Here is a 17,230-nt window from a genome sequence, read left to right as displayed (position 1 = left end):
GTAGGAAATAAAGATGTGGCGATGTGTGGAGAAGTTGATAGTCCCCGAGATTGCTCACGTGACCCTCTTCCGTGGTTCGGGCGGAGGCCTAATTTCTCCTTTTGAGATGGGCCGAAAATCGAATGATACAGAGAGGGTGCAATCTAGTTGCACAATTCGGGTAAACCTGTGGTTTGGCTTGCTTGATTTTTGCTCCATACTCGGTCCATATGAGTGTAGGGTTCTAACCAACTTAGGTGGGGTGCGAGCATGCCACATATTAACTCAAAGAGCGTACTCCCACATGTCGACTCATGCCACTTCCTGTATCGTTTCTGTCAAAGAATCCAATAGAACAAGCAAGCTCATTTTGGGGGGCTTTTTTGACCAACGAGATCTCTGTCCGCCCTTTGCAGAACCAGAAAGAAGGCTGTTGGGGCAAGGTACTATGTAAATAATATGAATAATCGAATGAGAATGGATGTCCATGGAGGAATCTGATAAGAGCGGCAATTCCGCACTGGATCCAGAACGTCGGCCAAACCGCTTACCTTGGTAAACAGCCAGGGCGGATGCATCGGCCGGCACTTTGCATTTTTGTACATTGTACGGACTACGGAGTATAAATTATACTACGTATGATAATCACGCCGAGAGCAGGCCCTAAATTGGTTCTTGTTTTTTTTTTCCTCGTAGAAAATATCCATCTTCGGTCTGAATTCTAAATCCAAACCGCAGTTCGTACATAGTCGACAGACCAGGTTCAACAAAGAAACTGAGTGAGTGAGTGAGAGAGTGAGCTGTTGCGATTAAGAAAGAATCCGGCAGCGGGCGTTACCCGATAGGCTTTAGCGGTTAGCCGGACGGGAGGGCCTCCACTAGTCGCGCTCTGTGCGTGCGATTGGCTGTTCGCCGCTGTTAGACCACCTGGCATCGAATCTTCCCGCCTGTTTCTCACCGATTGTCAATCCCGACTGATACACTCTCCAATTCCTTGTCGAGTCTTGGAATTAATTCCTATCTCATCTCGTCTTTCTCGTGATACTCTCACTCATTCCACTCATTCGATTGTGTTTGTCTGTGTGAGAGAGTAAGAGAGTGAGAAAAGGAACAAGCGACAGAGGAAGGGTTGCTTGTGAAATCCCCTTCCTATTCGCCTCTTCTTATCTGCCCCCGGCCGTGGTTGGTCACGCCTCAATTCCCCAGATCAAACACCAATCGACCACCATCCATTCATCACCATGGCGCAAATTGATACTTTGGACTTGATCGTCCTGATCGCTCTTCTCCTCGGAACCGTTGCTTACTTCACCAAAGGAACTTACTGGGCTGTCCAGAAAGATCCCTACGCCGCTGCCTCCGGCGCCCTCAATGGAGCCAAGGCTGGTAAGACCAGGAACATCGTCGAAAAGCTGGATGAAACGGGCAAGAATTGTGTGATCTTTTACGGCTCTCAGACCGGTACCGCCGAGGACTATGCATCTCGTCTCGCCAAGGAAGGCTCCCAGCGATTTGGTCTCAAGACCATGGTGGCCGATCTTGAGGAATACGACCTCGACCTTTTGGACACCTTCCCCGAAGACAAGATCGCTTTCTTCATCCTTGCCACCTACGGTGAGGGTGAGCCGACCGATAACGCCGTCGAATTCTACCAGTTCATCACTGGAGAGGATGTCTCCTTTGCCAGCGGTGCCTCTGCCGACGATAAGCCTCTTTCTAACCTCAAATACGTCACTTTCGGTCTCGGAAACAACACCTATGAACACTACAACGCTATGGTTCGTCAAGTCGACACCGCATTGACCAAATTGGGCGCCAAGAGAATCGCCAGTGCTGGTGAAGGAGACGACGGTGCTGGTACAATGGAAGAGGACTTCCTCGCATGGAAGGAGCCAATGTGGACTGAACTCGCTGCTGAATTTGAATTGGAAGAGCGTGAAGCTCAGTATGAACCCGTCTTCTCCATTACCGAACAGGACGACTTGACTGCTGAAGACACTGCCGTCTACCTTGGTGAACCCAACCTCAACCATTTGGAACATGCTGGCAAAGGACCCTACTCTGCTCACAACCCGTACATTGCCTCCATCGCCGAGTCTCGTGAATTGTTTACTGTCAAGGACCGAAACTGCTTGCACATGGAAGTTGATATTTCTGGAAGTGGCTTGCACTATCAAACCGGTGACCACATTGCTGTCTGGCCCACCAACGCCGGCCTTGAGGTTGATCGTTTCTTGAAGGTCTTCGGCCTTGACGCCAAACGTGAAACTGTCATCAAGATCAAGGGTCTCGATGTCACTGCCAAGGTTCCTTTCCCTGCCCCCACCACTTACGATGCCGCTGTTCGTTACTACATGGAAATCTGTGCTCCTGTCTCTCGTCAATTCGTCAGCACCCTCGCCGCATTCGCTCCCGATGAGAAGGCCAAGGCCGAGATGGTGCGCCTTGGAAATGACAAGGACTACTTCCACGAGAAAATCAGCAGCCAATGCTTCAACATCGCCCAGGCCCTTGAAAGTGTTTCGACCGCTCCTTTCTCTGCCGTTCCATTCTCCTGTTTGATTGAAGGTATCAATCGTATCCAGCCCCGTTACTACTCCATATCCTCCTCCTCCCTCGTCCAGAAGGAGAAGATCAGCATTACCGCAGTTGTCGAGTCTGTTCGCATTCCGGGCGCTACTCACCTTGTCAAGGGTGTCACCACCAACTACCTTTTGGCGCTCAAGCAAAAGCAGCACGGAGAATCCAACCCCGATCCCCACGGTCTCACCTATGCTCTCACTGGCCCCCGTAACAAGTACGATGGAATTCGCGTCCCGGTTCACGTCCGACACTCGAACTTCAAGCTGCCCTCAGATCCTTCCAAGCCTGTTATCATGATCGGACCTGGTACTGGTGTTGCTCCTTTCCGCGGATTTGTCCAAGAGCGTGCCGCTATGGCTGCTCGAGGCGACGCAGTAGGACCCACAGTTCTGTTCTTTGGATGCAGGAAGAGCACCGAGGATTTCCTCTACAAAGATGAGTGGAAGGTATGTTTTTTTTTCCATCATCGCTTACTCCCTATGGTGAGCTACATATGCTAACCACTTGATTATTCAGGCTTACGAAGAGCAACTTGGAGAGAACTTCAAACTGTTGACCGCGTTCTCCCGAGAAGGTGCCGAAAAGGTCTACGTCCAACACCGCCTGCGTGAAAACGCAGCCTACATCAACAAGCTCTTGGAGCAGAAGGCCTACTTTTACGTCTGTGGTGACGCCGCACACATGGCTCGTGAGGTCAACACTGTCCTCGGCCAAATAATCGCCGAACAGCGTGGCTTGACACCCGAGAAGGGTGAAGAGATTGTCAAGCATATGCGCAGCAGCGGAACGTACCAGGAGGATGTATGGTCATAAAATATTCGCGCAATCTACGAAACGACTTTTCTTTTCTCTTTTTCTGCATGTCTCACCTGCCTATAGATTGATTCGCTTCTACGTGTTCATATGACCAGTGATTTCAAATATGGTCACTAAACATCATCCCTTTTCTATCTTCATCTGCGCTTCATTGTGCTTAATCGTTGTTTCTTACCTTTTTTTTAAGTTGTTTATATTCCAAGCAGTCGAATGGAGCTTATGAGCTGCAGCTCATCAGGAGGCGTCATGTCTGTACGTGGGTGTTGGTGGAATCGATGCTAGCTGATCATTCCGATTCTCGGGTGTGAGATCGTTTCTTTTCGATTTATGATAGAATGGTCTGAGTAAAAAAAAATCTACCGAAAGTTATTATTCGATAATATAAATATATCTATTCTATTTATTGCAGCCCCTGAGATTTCAAGTGAAATGATCTTCTTACCTATCCATTCGAGGGTTCGCGATTTACAATTTCAGGGTTTCAGGTACTGTCTACGACTGGCTCTGCACGTCTTCCATGAAAGTCAATAGTCCTTTGTGTTGTGTTCTTTATCTGACTCACAGGTTGTCATAGTTGCCCTATTATACAAGCGCTCTATGGAATGAGCATGGCGACCTTCTATGCAAAGAGGGTAGGCGCCTTCCTCTGCAGCACTCGCGTGCCTTCCTGCCTTATTAGGAAGTCATGCCTTCCTCCTCTTGCTCCTCCTCCTCCTTCCCTCAGTTGCCCAGAACTGTGTAGGTATTATCTTCCTTTTCCCCTCCTGTTCTTCTTCTCTTTCATTCTCCCCTTTTTCTCCTTTCATTTCTTCACATCACATCAATTCCCATCAACATCACAATCAACTTCAGTCTCTCATCCAACTCCATTTATTCACCTGGTCTTTCTACTCGTTCTCTTTGTGTTATCCCTTTTTTTTCTTATCGTTTTGCTTCGGTTCCTTTCCATCTTTGCTTCGTCTGATCCAGCGACTTTGGTCTCTCGGGTCGGTCGAGACTTTTGAGGAGGCTGATTGGTACAACCCCTTATTCTCTCGTTCAGTCATTCACTGAAATCAGAAGTAAGCAATAATTGCCCTCGGCAGCACTTCCACGCATTGTTTGATCCATAATCCGCGATCGCTCGCTCGCCCATGGAGCTCGTAGTGTTGAACGCTAACATGGCCGCCCAGATCACTATGACTCCCGTAGTTGCGCCCCCTGAGATGAAGAAGGATCCCATCTACGATCCAGGTATGAATTCCAAACTCCCAATTGCAAGATTCTAGCTGACAATCAACAGGCAAATACGTTCCTCCAGCTGGAAAGCTGAACTTGCCCCTCCGTACTCGCCCCAAGGGTGTAGAAGGAACCAATGGAGCTCTGCATCATCCCAACTCCGATTTTGCCAGCCTTGCTCGAGATACCATGTACAATGCTCCAATCATGGTCGGTGGAATGAACCCAAATGGTCATTTCAGCCAACGCCAAGTCACTCCTCCCGGTCCGTCCATGGCCGGAATGCCTGTTCCTCCAACTGTGTACTATCCCGGCTTCGTTGGCGGTGCACCTATCACTCCAGTGAACTTTCCCTCTATGCCATGGGGAGCCCAAGGATCCGGGTTAAGCCATACTCCCGCCAGTTCTTGGTCCTTTGAGGAAAAGAATCCCTTGAGTGACTATTCGGGTGTCAGCAATGGCTTCCATTCGTATGGGTCAATGATGGATCAGCGCACTCCTATGTGCCCTTATCCAATGGTACAAGGCATCCAGTTACAACAGCCATGTCTTCAGTACCAGATGATGAAGACGCCAAATGGCTACATCGTTCAGGATCTTGAGATGCTCACCCAGCAGGATCCCCCGATTCCTCGGGCCATTCCTGCCATGTGGACTAACCAGTCCGACTTGACCCTTGCTAAATGCCTTGAGAACCGTGAGGGTATCACCAACGTCTACATCCGTGGCTTTCCCCCTGAGACCACTGACGAGATGCTTCACGCATATGCCTCCCGCTTTGGGGAAATTGATCGATGCAAGGCAATTGTGGATCTGGATACGGGACTCTGCAAGGGGTAGGTTCTTCTCTGTCTCGTGCAATGTTTATCTACTAAATTTAAATCACAGGTTTGCATTCGTCCAGTTTTACAATTTTGAGTCATGCGAGAACTGTATTCGTGGCTTCTACTACCTCGGCTATCAAGCTTCTTTCGCTCAGGTACGCAGCCTACTTCTGCTTGTTTGGAATATACTAATATCTTCCAGAAAAGTCGCAACTCTCGTCTCAAGGACTTGGAAGATAGGAACTCCACAAACATTTACTGCACCAACGTACCAATTGAGTGGTCCGAGGCTGTAAGTGAAGTCTCTTCCAGAACTTGTGTAGTCTAGGATCCTGACAGATACTTAGGACTTACGTCGCCACTTTGAACCCTATCGGGTAGTATCTGAAAAAATCAGCCGTGATGAAAAGACAGGAGTCAGCAAGGAAGTTGGGTTTGCTCGGTAATCAATCCTGCAGACTAAACAATAAGCCAGGCTGACTGTTATTCAGTTTTGAGAGCCGTGAAATCGCTGAGCGTGTAGTCGAAGAGTTCCATAATGTTGCCGGCAAGGACGGACACAAACTGCTTCTTCGCTTCGCTGATACCAAAGCCCAAAAGATTTTGAAGCAGCAATCCAACGAACGTCGTGCTTACCGCGCCGGGGAGTACAATTATTCTGTCGAGGTAGTTCAAGGCTCGACGCCTTCTCCTGCGACCTCACGGACCTTGGGAAATGAACATGTGTCACCTCTATCTTTTCAGTCTCCTGTCGGTATTGGCCCTGCGTGGACTCCTGCTACAACAATCTCTCCCTCGTATGTTATCTTGGCTTTTAACTTGACATGAGATGGGTGGCTGACACGTTGAGCAGAATTCCTGTGAAGAACGCTGGTGTTCGTCGTGCCCTTAATGGAGTTCACCCGTTTGGAGCTCGTCCTTCGACAAACGGTGAGAATGCTTCGGCGACCTCACGTGGTCGAGCTATTGCGCCTGCTCCTGGTGCATTGCAGCAAAAAGACGTTGTCATTTCGCCTACTAAGCCTGCAGTTACCGTGAATATCACCACACCTCAGACCCTTACCAAAAAGACACCTGCATTGCGCAAGTCGAGCTCCGTCTCTCCAGTTGCATCCCGAAAGAACGTCGAGAAATTTTCTCCAAAGTCCGCTGCTGCTTAGATGTAGTATGTGGCTCAAGAGGTCACCTTTTCTTTTTTCTTCTACGGTTTTACACTCATTAAACCAGGCATTATTCTCATGTGGTATGCGATATCGGTTCATATACTTTGCGTGGTATACGTTTTTCTCGAGTCCAACTCCGTGTTGGCCTGTGGTTTACTTGTCGATTATACTTATATGAATGCAATCACTTTGCCGTGGTTCTTCCAGGCCTGAGTTTCGTTCTACGAATCTCACCTGCCTCGGTCTTGCGCTGGCTCGTTAGATTCTTCGCGCAGGGTCTTGTTTTCTGTTTTCCTCGAAGACTTTCGGAATGATTTTGTGCGTTTTGTTGACAGGTCAGTGGTGTAATACACTGTGGTGGCCGTATGTGTTATGAAGATAGTGGAGAGATCAGCAGATATATGGAAATGTATGATAATAGCTACGTAGTCAAACAGATAAGCAACCAATGTGAACCATGATGCTGCGACTTTTCATGCAAAATTAAAGTACCAACCTCATCCATGGATGTGGCATGATCTTGCCTCGAATCCACGGGTGCTGCTGGTTTGACATTCCGGTATCAAATTCAGTCAACAGCCATGCCACAATATATACAATATTCCACACGTCCGTGGATAACTACTACCTGCGTAAGTCACTGACATTCAGATCTGGACGCCGAAGACGTAAATCAAGATATTATTTTATCCAATCATTAAATATTGCATATGTCAATTCTATTGACATTGTTGAAAACCCGAAGAACAAAAAAAAATAACGTACTCCGGCGGAGATGCAAGAGCGGACGGAAAAAAAGAAAAAAGAAACGCCCGATATGGGGGTCGAACCCATAACTTTCAGGTGACAATGGTGTAAAAGCCTGACATTCTACCATTGAAATAACCGGGCATATTTTGGTTGGAGGATGAACATTTGTTTCGGTATATAAGCAAGCATTAGTTAATTTTTCATGACCGTATGCACTTACATATAACATCTCTTGGATCGCATTTCTCCAATATTTGACTCCACTCAAAGTTATCGTAAAGGCAATAAAAACATCGACCCGATCACGATACACGACTAGATCTTATCTCCACTCCTGTCACACTCGAAAATACAGGCATTGGAAAGTACTTGTAGGTGGGCTTTCTGGAACCCAGTCTACAGCCTTCACCATAAGGCCTGTCGCGCTATGATTTACTCTTGTGGAATGGAAGATGATTTGTCTCGAGAAGAGACTCGCTATTTCCTCATGTCATTTCCGTCTATCGATTAACTCATAATATTATTATAATGTCAAGCGCAATGCCGTATCGTTATCAAACTAACCATGTCTATCCCAAAACTTTCATTTTCTTCTTCTTCTTCCCACCTTCTTTATCCTTTTGCTTCCCCTTCTGCCAGTCCCTCCAACTACCTATCCTCTCGTCTCGTGTAGCTTCCCAGGCCTGGTCAGCATCTCTCTTCCGTTTCCGAGCTTCCAGCTCCTCCTCTTCCTTTTGCTTCTCACGACCTTCCTCTTGCATCCTCGCTTTCATTTGCCGCCTCCTCCGCGCCTCATCTTCAAGTAATACCTCAATCGTCTTCTTGCGCCACTCAACTTTGAATTCGTCGGTTTTCAGTTCCGGTGAATCAAGGGTATATTTGTGCTCGCGAATAAGTAGCCGTCGCGCATCGGCGATACATTCATCAAGACGTTCGCGGGCCTTTTCGTCGAGGAGGGTTGTTTGAGCCTTTTTCAGACGGTCAAATGCGTCGGGAGCGAGGGGGTTTTGGGTTTTGTCGGGGTGGATGAGGAGGGACTTTTTGCGGTATTGGAGTTTGATGTCTGAGTCGGGGACGCCGGGTTGGAGATCGAGGACGGCGTACCTTGTCATGAGTTAGTACTTTTTATCTTTTTGATAGTGAACCAATTATGGGGTACTCACGCATCTAATGGAAATGCCTTTCGGATTCGATCAATCTCTGCATCCTAGAGTCGGAGCTTGAGTCAGTCGCAGTTCCTTCGACACGGATACAAACAGTGCGGTACGTCACACCTTGTCAAATTCTTTAGCTTCCTTTTCCAGCGCATTGAGCGCGGCCAAATCATCGTCGGCCATTTCTGTCTTGCTATGATTTGTAGACTGTAGAAGTCCTATGCAAGATCAGGTAGAGGAATTGGAGAAGACGTGGGTCGAGATTGTCGCGATAAGCCAAACGGAAGGCATTTTTCTCCGCAAAAGCTTATCGACGCTGATAGGATGACTAAGCGCCCCGCCCAGAGAAAAAAAAAAAATAACACATGCTCTAGCACATCACAACGGTCTGTTTCCAGAGATCAGTTTATCAATTTATACAGTCATGGCGCCGGCTAAAGATCCCCGGCATACAAAGGCCCCTCGAAAGCCGATTGAAAATGCACGAACACTTAAGCGAAAGCGCAATGAGACAGAATTATCGACAATCACGCAACGAGTCGAAGAGCTCGATCCAAAAGTTCGACTCGAGTCCTTTTCGGAATTACCGCTCTCAGATCCAACCACGTCAGGTCTTGCCGCGTCTCATTTCAAGTCCTTGACTGATATTCAGTCTCGATCTATTCCATACGCGTTGAAAGGACGCGATATCCTGGGTGCTGCGAAGACTGGTAGCGGAAAGACATTGGCGTTTTTGATTCCCGTTCTAGAAAATCTTTATCGCAAGAAATGGACGGAATATGATGGATTGGGCGCTATTGTGTTATCTCCCACTCGGGAACTGGCGATTCAGATCTTTGAGGTTTTGAGGAAAGTCGGCCGATACCATACGTTCTCTGCAGGATTGGTTATTGGCGGGAAGAGTTTGAAGGAAGAGCAAGAACGTCTTGGAAGGATGAATATTCTCGTCTGTACACCTGGACGAATGCTGCAACATCTCGACCAAACGGCCGAGCTCGACGTATACAATCTTCAGATGCTTGTTCTCGATGAGGCGGATCGGATCATGGACATGGGTTTTCAAAAAACGGTGGATGCGATCGTGGAACACTTGCCCAAGACACGCCAAACCTTACTGTTTAGTGCTACTCAGACCAAGAAAGTTTCCGATCTTGCGCGTTTGAGTCTGCAGGATCCTGAATACGTTGCGGTGCATGAAGCTGCTGCCAGCGCAACTCCGTCGACTCTTCAGCAGCATTATATTATAACGCCGTTACCAGAAAAATTAGACACACTGTTCAGTTTTATCAGAAGCAACCTCAAGTCGAAAACAATCGTTTTTATGTCTTCTGGAAAACAGGTTAGATTTGTGTACGAATCATTGCGACATCTTCAGCCTGGTATTCCATTGCTGCATCTTCACGGTCGTCAGAAACAAGGAGGACGGCTCGACATTACAACTCGATTCGCTAATTCCAAGCACGCGGTCTTATTTTCGACGGATGTTGCAGCACGAGGATTGGATTTCCCCGCTGTCGATTGGGTTATTCAATTAGACTGTCCCGAGGATGCGGATACCTATATCCACCGAGTTGGAAGAACAGCTCGCTATGAAAGGAATGGACGTGCAGTACTATTCTTAGACCCGAGTGAGGAAGAAGGGATGTTGAAACGCCTCGAGCAGAAAAAGGTGCCCATCGAGCGAATCAACGTCAAAGCGAAGAAGCAGCAAAGCGTCAAAGATCAGTTACAGAATATGTGCTTCAAGGACCCGGAGCTCAAGTACCTCGGCCAGAAGGCTTTTATTTCATACGTGAAATCTATCCATGTTCAGAAAGATAAGGAGGTCTTCAAGGTCAAGGACTTAGCACTGGATGCCTTTGCAGCTAGTCTCGGCCTTCCTGGTGCTCCGCGAATCAAGTTCATCAAGGGAGAGGATAGTAAACTACAAAAGAACCAGCCTCGTGCCTTACGTTACATGTCAAGTGACGACTCTGATGAGGAGGAAGGCGAGAAGAAGACGAAGAAGAAGGAGGGTGTTCGCACAAAATACGATCGTATGTTTGAGCGACGCAATCAAGATGTGTTGGCCGACCATTACTCAAAACTTATCAACGACGATGGTACGATGGTGGACCAGGGTAATGGCATTAATGGCGATGCAGATGAGGATGATGATTTCTTGTCTGTCAAACGACGATTCACAGCCGGCGACGATGCTCTTGGTGGCGACGACTCCGACGACTCGAACTCATCTGATGTCCCGATGACTGACGGTGACAAGCCCAAATTTGGAGGAGAAGTTAAAGTAGTCAAGCTCTCTGATGCTGCAGAACCTCTCATTATCGACTCTAAGCGTCGCGAGAAACTGCTTCAATCCAAGAAGAAGCTTCTCAAATACAAGGGCAATAGCACCAAACTTATTTACGACGACGACGGCGTGGCGCATGAAGTCTACGAATTGCAAGACGAGGACAAATTCCGAGCTGGCGGAGATGCACAAACCCAGCGAGCCAAATTCTTGGAAACAGAAGCAGAGAGGAACCGGATGGCGGATATCGAGGACAAGGAGCTCGCGAAACAGAAGAAGCGGGAGAAGAAGGAGAAACGAAAGGCAAAGGAGCGAGCATTGGCCGAGGGAGAGGATGGTGTGGCTGTTTTGGCTGGTGACGAAGAATTTATTGATCCTTTCCAGTCAAATGGCAGCGGCGCTGAGAGTGAGGCTGATGAGGAGATGCCAAAACTCAGCAAAGGCATGAAACATGTTTCTGTTGAGGAAGAGGAGGAGAATGATTCTCGCAAGAGTAAGCGGTCTAAGAAATCTCACAAGACGGAATCCAAAGAGCCTCTTGAAGTCAATACCTTGGAAGATCTGGAGGCATTGGCGACAGGACTTTTGGGATAGGGTGTCCGTCCTTAGTCTGGCAATGGGTGGGGTGTATATATGTCTATTAGTATTCTAGCCTAGCTTAGGTTGCAAATTTTATGAGACTCAGTTGACATCAACTAATGCTAAGCGGGGGGGTTCGCACATGTATTTTCAACAAACTAGCTGAGTTAACTAGATCAGTCTAGCCACAGTCTACGACGTAAGTAAAGGTTAGCATCACACTAAGTCTACGTACTCGATCCCATCTCAACATCTACCGCCGGTGTACGCCACATCACATCCATCAACAGAGAGCCGTCCCGATGCCCTCAAAAAGGCCACTCCCGCCCCCACAGCAGATCTTGGGATCTTGGCTGATCTCCGCTGGTTGGTCGCCCACACTGATCACGCAATAGCTTTTATGAAATAGAAATAGAAAATCTCGTCCTGAGCCAAAGTCGCTGCAACGACAGATGAGATGACCGTTCTTTCAGATAAAGACCGGCGCTATTGCCGGTGGTCCTTCGTGCAGAATGTCGACGTAGTTTTTCTTTTTAGTTCTTTTTCCCCGAGTGTGAAAAGTCGTGGGAACTGTTATGTATCTTGAGACATAACGTGAATCGATCAATATACACACAAAATGAGTGCCGACATCGAGAAACACCCCGGTCAGTACGAGGGGCCGGAAGACTATGTGCCTCCTATCGTTGTGGCCGACAAACTAAGTCGAAAACTGTCTGCGCGTCAAGTGCAGATGATCGCAATCGCAGGAACCATCGGAACTGGGTTGTTCCTGGGAACGGGCAATTCTCTAGCCAAGGGTGGTCCGGCATCGATGCTTATTTCGTATGCGATTGTTGGTGCAATTGTGTATATCACGATGCTTGCGTTGGGGGAGATGTCGGCTTTTATACCTGTTGCGGGTTCATTCTGTACTTTTGCTGGGTGAGTTCACTTGGACATTGCAAGAAGCAATAACCGCAATTTCTAACAATCAATAGCCGCTTCGTGGACGACGCTTTTGGGTTTGCGCTGACCTGGAATTACTGGTTCAACGATGCCGTGTCAACCGCCTCGGATCTTATTGCTCTTCAGCTACTGTTGCAATATTGGACGGACAACTTTCCTGGTTGGGCTATCAGTCTGATCTTTTTGTTTGTTGTCATCGGCCTCAATGTTATTTCTGTGAGGGCGTATGGCGAGGCGGAATACATCCTCAGTATCCTAAAAGTCGTCACCATTGTGGTATGTATAATTGTTTAGTACGCATCTATCAGTCACTGACATCTTACTCAGATATTCATTGTCCTTGGTATCGTAGTCAACTGCGGCGGAAACACCAGTCATCAATATATCGGTGGGCGTAACTGGCATATCGGTGATGCCCCTTTCGTTGGCGGTATTGGAGGATTCGCCTCGGTCTTTGTCACTGCTTCTTTTGCCTAGTGGGTTTCCCTGGAGAGACGAATGTAAGCTGCAAGTACTGACTATGATACAGTGGAGGAACTGAATCCATCGCAGTCACTGCAGGAGAGACCAAAGATCCAGCCAAAAATCTTCCTCGCGTTGTGCGAAACGTCTTTTGGAGAATTCTGATCTTCTATATCCTAGCAGTGCTGATTATTGGTCTCAACGTACCATACAACTACCCCGGTCTGCGCACCAAAAACAGCCACACCAGCCCGTTCACCATTGTTTTCGAGCAGGCCGGAAGTAGGGTGGCTGGTAGTTTTATAAATGCAGTCGTGATGACAAGTGTGATTTCTGCGGGCAATCATGCCCTGTTTGCGGGTTCACGACTACTTTACAGCTTGGCTACTGATGGATATGCCCCGTCTTTCTTTGCTAGACTCAACCGACAGAAAGTTCCTTGGGTGGCGGTATTGGCGACATCAGTCATTAGTGGACTCTGCTTTGGCGCAAGTTACATTGGTGCTGGCCAGTTGTGGACATGGCTACAGAAGTAAGTTGACCAGCTTGCGGCGATTGACATTCAACTAATAAAAATTTATAGCATCGTTGGTGTCTCCAACCAACTATCCTGGATAGCCATCTGTTTCTCCTCGCTCCGTTTCCGCGCCGCTATCAAAAAGCAAGGTCTCGAACACCTCCTCCCCTTCAAGAACTGGACATACCCCTACGGCCCTATCATAGCCATGATTCTCAACATTGTCCTTGTTCTCGTCCAAGGCTGGTCATCCTTCAGCCCCATTTTTGCCGCCGTCGACTTTGTCAGCTACTACATCGAAATCCCCGTCATGATTGTCATGTACCTCTTTTGGAAGATCCTTAAGCGCACACGGTTCGTCAAATTAGAAGAGATGGATTTGGTCTCTGATCGGTTTGATGGTGGATTGAATTATGAGGAACGGACGCAAGTGCTGGAGATTGCGCGGCGAAGTCCTTTTGCGCGTAGGCAGCCGTGGAAGGAGAGGCTTGGGGCTATTGCTACGTCTTTGTTCTTCTAGGTTGTTAATTCCATAAACTTAATTACACCAATAGATATCTTACTTTTCTACCGCCAACGTATCTGTTGTGTGTAGGCTTTCGTCTATTGACTATATACATGGGTGGAGTGGGTGGGCAAGCTCGGATACCCATTGCCGACCAATACTGATTGAAATGAATCCTTCTAACCTAGATCTTTATATCTCTTGTAGGATATAACAATACTCTATTCCTTTTACCATCTGTTGGTCAGCGACAGAGAGCAAACCAAAAAAAAAAAAAGAAGAATGAAAAAACAAGGCCAGCGACCATGCTGGGGTTCGAACCCAGGTTTCTACCTTATCTACAGCTTTTTCAGCTCATAGGAGGGTAACAGTCTACCACTGACGTACACGGCCAACAGTGAAAATTTTCATTTTTGAATACTATAAACCCCGTTCAGTTGGCTTGATATCTTGGAATAGCTTCACTTAGGGCTTCATTGGTGGTTTTTTTTTATTGTACACTTTTGTGGGTTCCGAAGGCATATACCATCATAAATAATGCCATGCGCAGGCATAAATCCGTGTAGATTAGTTTCTTCTCTTCAGCTCACGTCCTCTTAGTTTCCTATGTGTAAGAGGTAGACAGGCTTAGTAGTACGGAAAAGGAGTAAAGATACGATCGCTATAGAACGTGTAGTGTGTGTACTCTGTATTGTTTGCAGCTATTCGGTGTTCGCTAGCTTGCCAATCCTACCTGAGTTTCTGAGGTTGTATGAGTCACGTGCCTCTGGCGCATGAAGCTATCAGCACTGCCCTTCATTCCACGGCCTTACACTATGCCATACCTATGTTTTGCCCTGATATCCTCGCTCTGTTACAATTTGGTTGGAGCGCATATTTGCTACCTGGATAATCTGAACATGATAAGAAGCTGCCAGTACTCAGGCAAAGTGAGTGCTATCAACCCCGGAAAAGCCTACACTTTTCATCTCTATCAATTGAATCAAACTGTTGTTTTTAGACTGGAAACTGTCGCTTGGGAAAAAGCACCAACCAGATGTTATTCTTTCTTCGTCTCCGAAGGACAGATTTGATAATAGAAGCTGATTGCTTGCTGCTCAAGATTTCAACCATTGCTCTGACAAAACGCTCACAACATTGAAATGACTCGTGTGCCATGAATAAGTCGGGACTAGCCAGCCATTCACTCAATCACTACCGTACCTACAGGTGTTTGATCGCCTACATCGGGCCGCCTCATGCCACAAGAGAATGACCTGGTCGCTAGTCGCAAGTCAGAAGAACGAGAAATAGGATCTGTTATGTCCTCCGAGGGCTTGATTCTAAAAGGTATTAGCACCTTTGCTAAACCTTGGGGAAATATGGAAGTGTTTGATTCTCCAAACATGAACACAGCCCAAAGTTCAGCTCGATCAGCATACTCCAGCAAATACTGATAAAGGGTGGGCAGGCCATCACCTCAATATAGCCGTGCCACTGAGGCAATCATATCGAGAGGAGGATGATCCCAATATCTGGGATAAACGGGCCAAAGATATCGGCAAACTGTCCTTTAAGCAATTCCTCTTCTCACCAGATCCGAGCTCAGGGCTTGCAGGATGCCTTTCTTGACATTCGGGACTCTATAGATCCTAGGATCCGTTAGTACAATGAGATGCAACAAAGGAAATGGAGAGGGAGAATTCTGCAGTATACTAGGATACTACGATATTGACCTACGGTCCTGAAATCGCGATGTACAGCAACGAGTCCACCTCAGGCCAGACTCGAAGAGCACGTCCAATTCCCAACATAGCTGGCTCTCATCTATTGACAACCACCTATATGGATGAGCGCCGGATGCCAATTATCCGCCAATAAACTGAGCTGCTTAGAACAATGTGAGATTCATGTTTCAGGTTTTCTGGATACCTCGGGAAACCCTTCCTCTTGTTTCTTGTTACCCAGGGAGTTGACTACATACATCTCGAGTATAGTCACTGGGTGGCGTAACGCCCTACATCGTACAACCACCCATATTCCTACCTGGTTCATGCATCTCGCTAATGAAGATAGGCATGGTATCCATGACCATCTAGCCGGGAAGTACCGGCGAAGAGAAGGTGTATGCCTCAGCCATCACACGAACCTTGTCAAGCACAATGGCATTGAACGAACCCCGGTTCCCGAGTGCGCGAAATCAAATTCTCCGGTATAGTCACAAGGCTCTGATTTCCCCAAAATCCAGACAGTTAAGACATCCATGGATGCGATACTCTGGCCAATCACTATTAGTGCACCTACCAAGGGTTCACCGAGAAGTCCGGGGATCCTCGACGGAGTACGTGGATTGCATGGATCCATCCAATGAGCACCCTGAGTATAATATTTTGCGCGATGCACACGAGTTTAACCGGACCTTGGAGATATAATATATTGTCCGAGGCCGGGGTCATGGGTGTATACTATATGGATGGGTTAGGGTATGTACCTGTAGAATGATGGTGATGATGTTACATGCCATTGTCCATGGTAGGTAGTAGGTACATGCACTTATCACTTGACACAAGACAAGCATCTGACTTGGTTGCACAGCTTTGTCGGGTGTAGTATAGTACCATGTCTTCTTTTTCTTTCTCTGATAGTAATCATGTTCGTCTAAACCCGATGAAGTCGGGATCTTGTGATGGTTAGTCACACTAACCAACTCTGAAATTTGTGATCTACGATTACTTTATCGTTTATAGCCTGTCTATCCAGTTCATCGGTGCTGTTGCATTTTCGCGTCGACAGTTGACGGTGCATTCTCCGTTCATAGATGCATGTACCGTTATTGGTTGAATGAACCAACTGCAAACTATAAGCTAATACGGCCTCTTTGCCTGGAACAGGCAGTACAACGCCGTCAGCAAGTAGCAAGGTAGGTAATCCACATCGTGGCTTGGAACCCGGCCTTCTCACTCGGACTTAGTCTGCCATCTCCGTGGTAATTGTTAAGTTCATTTCGATGTCCAGTATACCTGGTATAATAAGCGACGCCCAGTTTGGCTTCAAGCCGGACAGTTTCTCCCTCGGATTTAGTCCGCTATTCCCATGGTTACCATGGTGTTCAACTTCATATCATATGTACCTGATATACTGAGACAACTCACCAACATACATGAAGCATTGCCCCGCAATGCCGGCTGACAGAACCCTCGCATAAATCATGACGTTGTTGTAGAGATTTGCCAGCTATGCATATCAGATATTGAACTTTTGCATGTACATTGAACATCTGACGGCGTCGGTCTCTATGGTGAGGCTTGCTATTGTTAGATTAAAAGCATAACGTAATCCGCTTTTCTGATAGTTATATAACTATCCATCCACACGGAATAGACGTTGTCATGGATACTTTACGCAATTGTCCCAGATTACATCCGGACGTATATCGGAGATGCATCTCAAGGTCTGTCGTGAA

At 47.3% G+C, this 17,230-nt stretch overlaps 6 protein-coding genes, 1 non-coding gene and 1 pseudogene across 8 annotated transcripts; 4 read left to right on the top strand and 4 right to left on the bottom strand.

The window, feature by feature from the left end:
* Nucleotides 1–1,220: 1,220 nt before the first annotated feature.
* On the top strand, nt 1,221–3,375 carry EYB26_008419 (uncharacterized protein; the record flags this gene model as incomplete). The annotated part of the gene is made up of 2 exons (XM_054267672.1): nt 1,221–3,008; nt 3,079–3,375. 2 exons carry the CDS (start codon nt 1,221–1,223, stop codon nt 3,373–3,375), a joined length of 2,085 nt encoding a protein of 694 aa, XP_054123647.1.
* A 1,163-nt stretch (nt 3,376–4,538) lies between these two features.
* On the top strand, nt 4,539–6,580 carry EYB26_008418 (uncharacterized protein; the record flags this gene model as incomplete). Its single annotated transcript, XM_054267671.1, has 7 exons — nt 4,539–4,611; nt 4,661–5,432; nt 5,485–5,575; nt 5,623–5,712; nt 5,768–5,862; nt 5,912–6,217; nt 6,274–6,580. 7 exons carry the CDS (start codon nt 4,539–4,541, stop codon nt 6,578–6,580), a joined length of 1,734 nt encoding a protein of 577 aa, XP_054123646.1.
* Nucleotides 6,581–7,392: 812 nt separating this feature from the next.
* On the bottom strand, nt 7,393–7,474 carry EYB26_008417. The gene has a single exon. It is a non-coding gene; the product is annotated as a tRNA-Lys (tRNA).
* A 428-nt stretch (nt 7,475–7,902) lies between these two features.
* Nucleotides 7,903–8,670, bottom strand: EYB26_008416 (uncharacterized protein; the record flags this gene model as incomplete). The annotated part of the gene is made up of 3 exons (XM_054267670.1): nt 7,903–8,437; nt 8,497–8,540; nt 8,608–8,670. The coding sequence occupies 3 exons, from the start codon at nt 8,668–8,670 to the stop codon at nt 7,903–7,905; spliced, it is 642 nt and encodes a 213-aa protein (XP_054123645.1).
* Nucleotides 8,671–8,911: 241 nt separating this feature from the next.
* EYB26_008415 (uncharacterized protein) lies at nt 8,912–11,371 on the top strand (the record flags this gene model as incomplete). The annotated part of the gene is made up of 1 exon (XM_054267669.1): nt 10,733–11,371. The coding sequence occupies one exon, from the start codon at nt 10,733–10,735 to the stop codon at nt 11,369–11,371; it is 639 nt and encodes a 212-aa protein (XP_054123644.1).
* A 604-nt stretch (nt 11,372–11,975) lies between these two features.
* Nucleotides 11,976–13,803, top strand: EYB26_008414 (uncharacterized protein; the record flags this gene model as incomplete). Its single annotated transcript, XM_054267668.1, has 5 exons — nt 11,976–12,280; nt 12,337–12,580; nt 12,632–12,780; nt 12,834–13,298; nt 13,350–13,803. 5 exons carry the CDS (start codon nt 11,976–11,978, stop codon nt 13,801–13,803), a joined length of 1,617 nt encoding a protein of 538 aa, XP_054123643.1.
* Nucleotides 13,804–14,088: 285 nt separating this feature from the next.
* On the bottom strand, nt 14,089–14,181 carry EYB26_008413 (annotated as a pseudogene). The gene has a single exon. The product of its transcript is annotated as a tRNA-OTHER (tRNA).
* Nucleotides 14,182–16,067: 1,886 nt separating this feature from the next.
* On the bottom strand, nt 16,068–16,925 carry EYB26_008412 (uncharacterized protein; the record flags this gene model as incomplete). The annotated part of the gene is made up of 5 exons (XM_054267667.1): nt 16,068–16,232; nt 16,289–16,447; nt 16,501–16,720; nt 16,788–16,852; nt 16,920–16,925. The coding sequence occupies 5 exons, from the start codon at nt 16,923–16,925 to the stop codon at nt 16,068–16,070; spliced, it is 615 nt and encodes a 204-aa protein (XP_054123642.1).
* Between the last annotated feature and the right edge of the window lie 305 nt (nt 16,926–17,230).

This window comes from Talaromyces marneffei, chromosome 6, assembly GCF_009556855.1.
Source record: "Talaromyces marneffei chromosome 6, complete sequence".
NCBI classification, from domain to species: Eukaryota; Fungi; Ascomycota; class Eurotiomycetes; order Eurotiales; family Trichocomaceae; genus Talaromyces; species Talaromyces marneffei.
This window is presented reverse-complemented; position numbering and strand designations above follow the sequence as displayed.